This window comes from Vitis vinifera, chromosome 6 (assembly GCF_030704535.1).
Source record: "Vitis vinifera cultivar Pinot Noir 40024 chromosome 6, ASM3070453v1".
NCBI classification, from domain to species: domain Eukaryota; kingdom Viridiplantae; phylum Streptophyta; class Magnoliopsida; order Vitales; family Vitaceae; genus Vitis; species Vitis vinifera.
The window spans coordinates 4,785,233-4,797,701 of record NC_081810.1 but is presented as its reverse complement, the minus strand read 5'-3'; the positions used below and the strand labels follow the sequence as shown (position 1 = coordinate 4,797,701).

The 12,469-nt window shown below is 33.7% G+C and overlaps 1 protein-coding gene across 1 annotated transcript; it reads right to left on the bottom strand.

Moving 5' to 3' along the window:
* Positions 1-7,794: 7,794 nt before the first annotated feature.
* Positions 7,795-9,258, bottom strand: LOC100255372 (uncharacterized). The gene is made up of 2 exons (XM_002281680.4): positions 9,112-9,258; positions 7,795-8,453 (listed from the first exon to the last, which is right to left on the bottom strand). The coding sequence occupies exons 1-2, from the start codon at positions 9,220-9,222 to the stop codon at positions 7,965-7,967; spliced, it is 600 nt and encodes a 199-aa protein (XP_002281716.1). The 5' UTR covers positions 9,223-9,258; the 3' UTR covers positions 7,795-7,964.
* Positions 9,259-12,469: the final 3,211 nt, after the last annotated feature.

Here is a 12,469-nt window from a genome sequence, read left to right as displayed (position 1 = left end):
ATGAGTGAATGAGAGTGAAGAAGACTTGGTGGGGTTTGCTTGAATGATTCCGTCATCATCACCTTATTATTAATTTACTTCTCAGCAGAATGAATTAGAGACAAAAGTATAGTATACAGCACAGCAATTGCAGGCTGGGGGCTCTCTCTCCAATTCCATCCTCCATGCACACACACACCCACACACTCAATCACCTGCTCGCCGAACCCCTGTGATTGCCACTCTTCATTCACGTGGGGTTGAGCCCCACACCCCCCACCCAATTGTACCACTATTTCCAAACCAGTGATCATCGCATTCTTCAAACCATGGTCCACTTCAAACTCATCTTGGTCTCGAGCATTGGAAATTAAAGCCAATAAGGAACTCACATATATACATACTGCATTTTTTGTTGCTGCTTGTTAAACTTTCTGATAAAGACACATTCCAATGACCCAACATGCATGTTCATAACTTTACTGTAAATTTTTTTTTTTGGGTTTCATAAGAGCCCCCACCCCACCTTCACTTATTTGGAATTACTTGCAACACTTTCTTTCTCGTTGTCTCTTTCCTCATGTTTTAATTTTCTATCATTCCCCCTCCCCACTTTTTGTTCTCACTCTTGCCATCTGAATGTTATGTCTAAAAAGTTTTGGAAAATGAATGTAAAGGATACAAACACCCCCGCTAGGAATAGGTTTCCTATTCATTCAGTAACAGGAAACAAAAAGTATTCTCCATTGAAAGCTCCTAACGGTGCCGTTGACATTAGCATCTCTCTCCCTCTCTCTCCCCATTAGTTCACTGTAAAAGAGAAAACCTAAGGCTTTGCTTTCCATAAATGCATGCAGATCCAAATCCAATGCCTTATCTACTGTGCCACCATGCCCAATCACTAGTCCAAAAAAAAAAAATTCAGATGAAATGTATACCATATATTCCAGTATTCCACCACCGTTTCACTAACCACCCAAAGACCAACACCCTTGTTGCATCTTGGACATTTGGTGCACCAGTTGGGGATTAGGGCTGGTGGGTTCGTGAAAATCGAGAAAAAAAATCATAAATGAAAGGAGGGGGAGGGGGTGCTGGTATGGTGGAGGTGGAAGGTGGAGGTGGAGGTGGAGGTGGAGGTGCTGGGCTGATGGTGGTGGTGGATTTACCACGCCTGGAGTGTGAAAGGTCTGCACAACATAGACTCTACTATACAGAAGACGATTCCATGCATACCCTGCCGCTAGCTTAACTGTATGTCTAGTCACATTTCAGTACCCATCTTTAAAAACAGACAGTAAATTTTGTCAAAAAAAACCAGGACCTCTTTGTCAAATCAGACCTCATGCAACCCTTTTCTTATCGTTTCTTTTCTCTTCTTTTTTATTATTTTTGGTAATTTTAACTGCTTCCGTCATCCAATATGTTCGGTTTTTGGATTGTGATTGGACCTTTCATTGTGTCTCTCTGTAGTACTAAATCATCTCATTCCCCTCACGCCATGTTCACTTTTTTTTTTCTCTCTTTTCTTTTCTTTTCTTTTCTTTTCTTTTCCATTTACACAAACTCCAAAACCCCCTCAACCATCTCTGCAGTGCCATGCTAACACACAAATATGCTAACCAAAAGCTGGTCTCTTTCCTTCTTAATTGTGTATTTATAAGCGTGAAAGTGGCAATAGGACACCTTCTTATGCAGCAGATCATGAGCACCCCTCTTGGACCCATGATTCCATGCATGCTCGCTTTAATCCATGCAATTTTCCTCATTTCTGCAACTTTGTTGTGGTATTTGTGCTCAACTTTTTTCTGGGTTCACTGCCAACCCTCCATTTCTTGGGACATTACTTATCAAATTTTCGTGGGTCTTCTTTATTTCTACCCCCAATTGAACCCAATTTTAAAAATATGATCTGAATATTTATATTTATATTTATATTTATATACATGCTTGGATTGGGATTATGGAAATGGTCAAAAAGCAACAAAATGGGGGCACCAAATGTCGGGAAAAAGACAAAGTTTGGGAAGGGGGTGTGGTCTGTAGTCAACGTGTGTACAGGGAAAGGGAGAGAAGGGTGTGGATTCAGCAAAATGCATACGTGAGTGAACTCAGATTTTTGACTAGTGTCAGATCCAAATAGTGGAGATGAGGATACCAATAGACATACATTTGAATCTTCATCAACTCCCTCTTTCATCTCTTTCATTTAACACTTGTCAGTGTGGACCCCCCCTTCATTTTTCCATCCATCACCTTTCATTCTCAACTAATGTTCTAAAACACCGAATTCAATTTTGACTTTTGAGTATTTATAATATTACTGTTGCGTTACTTTATGTTTCACCTTCTCTAATATATATATATATATATATATATATATATATATATATATATATATATATATATATATATATATATATATATATATAGATTTATAAATATTTCTATTTTTCTCCGTACTTAGATTAGAATAAAAATTTTCCCCTTTTTGAAAATATAAGTTAATTTTTTTACAAAAATAATGAAAATTTAATTGTCTATTTTGGATATATTTTTTATTATTCTATTTTTAAATTCAAAAAATATTTAGTAATTTTTACATGAAATATAAAAATTGTTAGAAACTTATATTAAAAAAGTAATGATTTAAAAATTGTTTAATTTTTTTATCACACCTCAAATTTTAAAATTTTTAAAAATGTAATTTAAATCTGTTTTTTATATAAAATATTTTATTTTTTAAATAGTAAAAAATTAATTTAAAAATAAAAAATAGAAAATATATCCAAACCGACACTTACTTTATTTATTTATGTATTTGTGAACTTGCTTCATTGACATTCTTAAGTAGAATTGTTTCAAAGTGAATAAAACTTGTATATCATTAAGGTTGCTCCTTTGAAATATTGACTGCATCTTCACCTTTAAATCTTGGCTTAAGTTAAAAGTAAATAAAAATAAAAACCATTACAAATGAAGCTCACACATAGGACTTCAATATATAGTACTTGAAAGGGTAGAAATGCTCTTAAGGATACAAGAAATTTGTAAGTATGCTATGATTTTATTGGATAAATTTGAAATAGAAATTAAACAAATGGTCTATAATAGGATCCAATTAATATAATTTTATTGTAAAATTAATTCCCCATAGATTCCTATGTGGCCCAACGATTTGTAATAGTCATACTATAAACCCTCAAATTGCAACTTTAATAAAATGGAATTGAAGTTATGCCCCTTTGTATCATCTAGTAAAATGGTAATAGTTTAAAAACATTCTATGTTCTTATCCTTAATCCATTCTCAAACACAATGGACATATATTTTACAGACAACATATTTTAGAAGGGTGCATATAGAATGAAAATATTAGCTTTGTGTGGGGCAGACAACTACTAATGACATTCATCCTTTCTAGAGGCAAATTCGGGCGTCGAAAATTCATTGGTTCACTCTCAACTATATATGTATGAATAGTTTGAGGTAAATGCGTACTACATCTATCATAAAAATTATTCTTATTTTTCTTCTTTGTAATTGAATAATAATTTTACTATTAGAGGACATGTTGGAATAAGCATTTCTTTTTCACATGTTGGAAATCATCAAAAGGAGTGTGAAGTCAATCAGAAGACAAATTATTGCAGTCTCCTTTTATGAAGTAGAGAGAGGAGGTTCAAAGAAAAAGATTTATTGGAAAGTTTTGCTATAGTAATTGGCACCATTTGTGGGAAAAGACTAAATAAGATGTCATTTCCTTGTGAAAAGGACTCCTAGAAGAGGAGATACCACACACAACAGTGAGGCAGCCTATACCTTAGAGTGGTACAAATTGGAGTTGTTATGGCTCAATTAGAGGTGTAGTGAACCGAGTATGGCCAATACCAATTATTGTAATAAACCATTGAGTAACTATGAGTTGGGAATGAGCTCTTCTATTAGAGTGATGATGGGTAAAGTTTGGTCATATTTCTCATACTCAAGATTGATCATTACAATCAATGTGCACCATTAATAGGCCCATAGTGGAGCTAATTTCCACCACTCCTTACTTGAAATCTAATTCACTTACTTAGTGAGCCTCACAAAAGACTCCTAAGACAACAACTAACATACCCCAAACTGGTAGGCACGCGCCAGTCCACTAGTGCCATTATAGTTGTTGCATCTGACTACATAACTAATCCATCCTACCTCCAATTTTATCCACCTTTAGATAATATCATGCGAGTATCATTTACTTGGGGATATCATGACGCAAGAGGCATTAAATGGGTTTTCCATATTGAAGTTCAATCTATTTAACGGAAGTATTAAGCCTTCTGACCATACACAAATTGGTCATGATATTAGAAGCCTCTAATCAACCACTATTGTATTAAAAACTTTTCTGTTTAGCTTGCATAATCTTACTCTTTCATAATTTTACGATTGTCACAGTAAGGGTCTATTCATTCCTTCTAAGCTATATGTAAGGCATTTATGGTTCAATATCAATGTTTAATCCATCCTAGATGAGAGGTTAGTTCTTTATTTGAAATGAAAATTAGCCTAGAAGACATGATTCACCAATTTATCAATGTTTTAGGCAAGCCCTTATGCAACTCAAAGGAAATAATGATGTTGTTGCCATTGAAACCCTTAAACAAGCTCTGTGCAAGTACTTAGAGCCGAGGAAGTTGTTGGACTCTTCTAATCTCATTACCTCAAAAGCTCTATTTCATATTCAAAAGGTCAGTCTCATTCTTATTTACTTTTGACTCTATATCTATTCCAGTAGTTGTGCAATTGAGATCATGTCTTACCTTCTATCCATTTCCATTTAAAATGGATTACCATCTTGATTTTTATCCCTTAGTTGTCCTTAAAGTTTTATCAATAACATGTTTTATGAAGGTGTGTATGGAATCAAGATACTATAATCACATGGGGACATGGAGGCACACAATTGCTAAGAATGGATTGTTGCAATATCCGATGAAGTTGTGAAAAGGAGGTTAGAAGAAGATGATTTGTTGAAAAGTTTTGTTTCAATGATGTGATGGTGCTCACAGCTGACTCCCCATCGTCATCTGGTGAAAGGCATAAGTGCACAAGAGCCACATAGCCTTGTTCGTCTAGCCTTGATTAAACTAACACAAACTAGTTGAGCACTATGCATTCCCGCCTAACAAGTATTAATTGCAATATGCATTCAATACCTTGATTGATGCAACTGTTCAAGGCTAAAACACCCGTCTTTAAGGCTCATCAAGACATGATAGCTGTTATGAGCCGACAATTATTGACATTAAAAACGGTAACTCACAATCAAAGACACCATTAAGACACTTGAGAAGATGTTACATTTGAACAAAGATAAATCGTCCTTCTTGACCACGAGAAAGATATGTTGTCACTTTTCCAAAAAACCTATCTCATTCAAAGTCTTCACTCTCAGACTTAAGCTTCGGAGGAGTGTGCCTAAAAAACCCATCCGAGCATTCCTTTGTGCAGGTTGAATCACCGTCTAGACTTTAGAGGCTAATCAAACCATCCTTGTTGGTCGTACACCAACAAATGGTGCACACAATGTCAGATGGATTTAAAAAGGAAAAAAAAAAAAAAAGGTCTGTCAATTATTTCCTAACATGTCTAGTAAATCAATGAAAAGAAGGTTTACATTCACTTTAATTTAGACCACAATAACAATACATATTTAAATATCTTCAAAAAGTAAAGAAATGGGTGTACATTTTTCACGAGATTATTAAGTACCCTTGAATCCTAGAAGACATGATTAGTATATTTGAATTGAGGGAAAAAAACAAAATGGTTTTCCTACATACATATTCTATTAAAAGATACAAGATAGCACTACAAAATAACTTCCATGTATTGGAAATATTAAGAAAAATAGAAAGAAGATATTAAAAGATTTTCTTCCACATTTGTCTTAAAAGAACATGAAAAATATTGGAGAAAAATGCATTTTATTAACAACCAAATAAGAGAAAATATTTTTAAAATTTTTTTTTTCTTCCTTATTTTCTTTTTTAAAATTTTGTAGAACCAAACACAACCTTTTTAAATTTTCTGAAATAATTCCTCGTTAATTAACAACATCACCTCTCAAGGTGTGAAAGAATACAAAAAATTGTCACAGTACATGGTCCTGTTAAATTCTAAATAAACGTGTCTTTCTGTCGTTGTCTATGTCGTTATATTTTCACCAATGGACCCTTCATAAGCGACATAAATGTGTAGAGAGTACCACCACTAGATGACATGAATGTGAAACAACGACCCCTTTATATAAGTGAAATAAATGTGTGCAAAAGGAACTTCATTTTTTGTCTGAAAAGTTTACAGAAAGAAAGTAAAGCAAAACCCTCAAAACTAATGGTGATGGAACACATCAAAGTTAAGATCATTCATGGGGATGAAAGCAAAGGGGGGTGATCAGCCAAAAGAAAAGAAATATGAGAGACTGGAAGTTGAAACCTCAGAAGCAGTGTGTTGTGTGTATTCAATGGCTTTGCTTTCTGTCCTTCAAAGGTTTGCACACAGTGTTGGACTGGGTGTTGAATAGTGGATGAGAGATCAGGATTGAGAAATGCTTCCGTACTTGGCAAGGACTCCATCTCAGATTCTCAGACCTTTTTGCTGGATACAAGCCAGGCCAGAGAATTCTTATGGTGTACTTCCATCGCCACCAGATCCCTTGTCTTGGTGGTGGGTTTGGGGGAAGAGAGGTGATTCCTGGATGGTTTTCCCTGTTTTCTCAGTTTTGTGAAGATACCACTTTCCTTTTGGTTTCTTCTCCAACAGTTTTTCAGCCCATTTATTGATTAATATATATCTTTTTTAATTACTTACTTAAATATGTCTTTTGACTATTAAATTAGAATAATTGTGTATATTTATTTCCTCCTAAAGGTTTTATAGATAAAAAAAATTTAGGCTAAGGATAGACTACCTTAGCAAGTGTAACTTGAAGGAAAAAGTTACCTCTCCACAAGGCTTAGGCCTCAAGGGTCAAGATGGTTTCCACTTACCTCAAATCCTCAAGGATTACATGGTAATATCTATCCCACAAGGACACAATTTTCCACGAAATGAAATTTGAATTTTATATGCAATTTTCCAAAACTCTTAATGTTTTGTCTTTATCTTAGATATGATAATTCGTGTTAATGAGTCATGTTGATATCATATCAAAACCCAAGTATTCTACTATATAATTCAACACAATCCGACAGAAATAATAATAATGTCAAAAACATAAATTCAAATACTACTTAATTATTAAATAGATAACACGTCATAAAATTCATTTAGTAATCAAATCCTTTTATTAAATAATCAAGTTGAATTAGATCTTATATATATTTATATGATTAATGTCTCAATCAAATATGTTTATAACACAATTAATTAATTTATTTAAAAATAAATTTAAAATAAGTTAAATATGAATTAAATAGCTTAAAGATATAATTAAGTTGATAGTGAAATTATTAGGTGGATTAATCCAGAGTAATATAGGTTGACAAAAAAATTACTTATTTATTAAATGAGTTATGAAGGTAGATATGAATTTGATCCAAACTTGTTTATACTCAACTCATACCTGTAAAAAACATGTTGGATTTGTGTTGTGTTTTTGAATTGTGTCAAATTTTTTCATCCTTACTTTAACTATCTTCTTTCCTTTGTTTTCCAAATATTTAAATTTACGATTATTTCCATTTTTATCTAAACTAATTATGCATTGATTGAATTTGGGCACATTGTAGAATTGAGATTGAATGTAAATATGAAGACAAGTTTTGCTCAGGTTGGCACTATAACAATGTCATAAGTATGAAGTAGGAACAAAATGCAACACCCAATATTTACAGCATGCCAGGAAAACCAAAATGGGATGCAAGCAAAACACAGTAACACACCATTATTTTCCTTTACAAACAAGCCACAAACCAAATACTTGATTACATCTATGGCACCATCACTAAATGTTCATCATCTGGCTTCTTCCCAAAAACCCTCCTCTTGTGCCTGATCCCAAAGGGTGTAACCTCTCTGTCACAAACGTCTGAACCATGCCAGACATGCCTAGGCAAATACCGACGAAAATAGAAGTATTCTGAGCTGAGATGATCCCCCTCTAAGACTCGAATCTGCGCAAACCCAGGTCGCCAATCATCAGTTCCGATCAATTTGAGGTAGAGGTAGCATATGGGTGATTCCACGCATTGGCCCGTCAGTTGGAATTCATCTACTGTGCAAGCTTGGAATGGTTTTATGGGCGTGTCGTCTAGGCCTGCAGGCTTTAATGGATCCAACCTCGTCACATGCTTGGTGTTTAGATGTTGCACCACAACGTCGTTCGAATTTGTGTCACCAAATCTTATGCTGACATGGTTTGAGGTATCAGCGCCATTGGTGCATGTTGTTTCCACCGTAACCACATAGGTACAATTTTTCTGCCATAGCCAAGAATCATGCAGCCATGCAAGGAAGAAGATGAATATATGAAACCTAGTGCATTTAGGGATGATAATGACACAGATATTTTTGGACAGTCCCATCGACTCTAACCTTGGAAGGGTTAAAGACAAAACTGGATATTGTCTTGACTTGTCCCGTGAATTAATGTTAGAAAATAATTTAATTTAAAATTTTTATTTTTTTTTCATTTTTAATACATATAAAACATTTAAAAATTTTAATGTTTAATGAAATAAGTTAATTAAAAAAATTATATATTTATTTTTAATGTAATTAAAATTAATTTTAAAAAAATAACAAAATTTAAATAGCATGAAATAAGTAAGGAAAATTCTTATACCCATGATCTCTCATCCCATCCCATTCAACCTTTTTATTAGGACAAGATAAGAATTACTCTATATAAATAGGACAGATGGAGACAGGAGCAACTTATCCTGAACCCATCCTATTCCCACCCCAAACTCTATCGAACACTCCTTTCCTTTTTATTTTCTGTCACTCCAATCACAGCCAAACAACAAAAAATTTTGTGTTTGGAAGATAGTTCACAAGAGGAAATCACCATAAATCCATAAGTACTAACTGATGTTTAGTTTGAAAATAATTAACTCAGTTTGAATCGATCATTACCTTCATTTCAGGCGTCAGACTCTCACCCACAGCAAGTCCAAGAGTATCTGCACCAAAAGCAATGAAAAGCACACAAAACACTGAGATTTCTTTGCAATGCTTCATTCCCATTATTCTCTGGAGCTGCTCATGTCTATGAATCAAACTTCTCTACTCCATTTATAGGCATTGAACCATGCATGCATATATCCCTTAATTCCTTCCTTCACAAACTTGAAAGCCCTTATTCGATCTTAATCTGATCAGCTTTTATTAATTTTAGATTTTCATTTTTATATGGGAAAATCCTATTTCGTGTACGTACGTAAAGTAGTGCCTTGACTCCTACTTATGCTTGCATGTGCTTTACCAATGGGCAGGTTAAATCTCTCTTGATAGGGTGAAGTATCTGTTTTAGTTTAAGTGCAAAGTTAATAAAAGTTTGATTCTGTTACCTTTTCCTATTCAATTTCAAATGTCATTTTTTATTGGGTCTGTTTTATACATGAAAGGATGAGAAAAGGTTAAAGAGAAGATGGAAAGGAAAGAAAAGAATAAAAGATCTCATGAATTATCAAAGAGAATGTACTATAACAAATATATATATATATATATATCTTAAGGTCTATTTGATAGTTGTTTTTTAAAATAATTTTTTTTAAAAAAAATACATCTTTTAATAATCAGAAACTGTTTTCTCTTCTTTATTCATAAAAACAAAAAATACGATGTTTTCAAAAAGTATTTTTTAAAATCATTTTCTATTATTTTTACTTGATTTTGGAGGGTTGTTTTATAAAATAATTATACAAGTATATAAAATGATTAAAAATAAAGCATTGGCTCAATAAAACTATCTAAATCATCGTGAGAGAGACTGGATATATCTTTTACTCTTACATGACAATAAAAAAGTGTTTGTCCAATTAAATAATAAAATTTAGAAAATATAAAATTAAATGAATTCAACAAATTAACTAAAAAAATATGAGATCTCTTACCCTTGATTTTATTTAGACAATCATCAAAGAATGTCCTAGCTGGCTTATGACCCGGTTCTTTTTATAATCATTTTTATTAAAAACAAATCATTTTTACAATCAATTTTAGATGGAATGATGAAGTAAATCCAAATGGGTAAGTAGTAAATCCTAAAATAGACTATGGTGGTGTTTGTTTTTTTGGCTTTTTGCTGAAAACCATTTAGTTTTAGAATTTAGGTTGTTTGTTTTTTTACTTTTTCATGACTTATTATAAACTTTTTACTAAATAGAAAAAGCCAAAATATGTGGCTTTTTCTAAATAGAAAAAATAACACAATGATTTTGTTTACTTTTTAATATTTAATAGAAATAAAATACTACAAAAATAAACAACTTAATATTTAATACTATTAAGTATTAAGGTTCTATTTAGAATTAAGTAAAAAAACAAACACCACCTATGTAATGTACATTATCTGCTAGGTTACGGAAAAACATTTTATCAAAGGTATCTATTGTATCAATCTACTTGGGGGTGGGTGTTCAAAGTAGACTCCCCATTCATTAGAAAGAGGAGACCACCAAGATTTCGTGATTCGTTGTTGAACTTATTCCAATTCCAAAATTATTTAAAAAAAAAAAACAAATAATTTTATAGTCAATGTTAGATTGAATGATGAAGTAAATCCAATATGGCTTTGGAACATATACCAGGTCGGCACCAAGGCACAACCAGGTTGTGACTCAGTTGCATGGATGAATCCATTGATTTTAGTAGTATTGATGCAGAGTCAACTAGAGTCAGATCCGCCTAAGTTGACAGGGATTAGACAGTCTTCCTCCTTACGTTGTGTCTCTCAGAGCTTTTGTCCAGCAATGGGGAACTCTCAGAGCTTTTGTCCAGCAATGGGGAACTGGGTGAGCTTCTTCCTTGCACAAAGGATGTCCAGGCATAAGGAAGTCTATTCACTCTCTCCTTTGAGGAGCCTAACTTATCTTTGGCTAATTTAAGCTTCAAAAAGGCATGCTCGCACCACCTGTCTGAACATCCTTTGTGTAGAGAAGAAGCTCACCCAGTTCCCTCATTGTTGGGCAGAAGATCTGAGAGGCACACCGTAAGGAGGAAGACCATCTAATCCCTATCAACTTAGGCGGATTTGACTTTAGTTGATTCTACATCAACAAATAACATATCATAAAATTTACAAGTCCCTTGGTTACTGTTACTAGAGGGAGATTAAAGCCATGGACTAAATTATTTGGATAAGTCAAAAAGTGAGTTAAAATCATAAATCCAAACAAAAACAAAGGGAAAGCCAATAAGCTTTCAGAATATGATTTAAAACCCCAGTTGAGAGGATGAAGTTGAGCATATGGTTGATGAGCAGTCTCTGTCTTTAAATGTGACTCAGATTGTTCAACAGAGAACCAGCAGCTAGCCAGCGTAGTTGGTGCAACTACAAATTCAGTCTTGTGTGCCTCAAGATTGCCATCAGTTTCATGATTTTGTTCATTGATTAATCCTTTTGTGTAACACAACAACAAATTTATGAAGAGAGATCACATCAATCTGACCTTTGCTTGAGAGAAAATTGCGTCAAACGTGGTTCTCCAGCTTTGCAGCCATGATAATTATACATAACTGTTTCATGAAAATGAAATAAATAAATGAACTATTACACTTTCAGACATTAACACCAGCACTGCTTGATTGGAAACCCCTTTGATTTGCTTTACCACCAAGAATAACGGTTGAGAATGTTACATGCCAACAGTGTTCTTCCATGCTTCATTCGTTCACCCTGCAGAAAATTTAATGTTTTCTTTCTGGGTTGGACCCTCTCAAGAGCATTGAATCCCAAGGAAACTATACATGCCTCAGACTAAACTATGGTGAAGCTGTTGAATGGGTTTTCCCCATTTGTTTTCCGGACAAATCAAAACTAAAGCTTTCTGAAGATGTGTTCCATTGTTTCTAGCTAGAAACTGATAAGCTTATTTTTCACCGGAGATGAGGTTAAGTTGAGGTCTCAGGCAGGTGTACCATATATGTTAAGTTTAGTATAAGCTATGCAGGGCCCATTCTTGGTCATCTGGTCTATTGTGAACCACCATATATTATTGAACATATAGAAGAAGGTCAAAATCAAAAGTTTCTTTGATAATGTACATATGAATTGAAGGTCAAAAGAAAAGAATTGTCTTTGACAACACTCCAGAAATGGTAACAGCAGGAGTTCCTATCAAAAACAGGTGTAAGAACATGTTCTAGTTTTCTCCCCTATATCTCAATAAACAAGATAATCAATTTCCTTTACCTAATTGACCAAACACCCCCTTTCCCTCACCTCTATATATGCACTACCTCAAAGGGCCGATAAATCAGCCCTCACAGA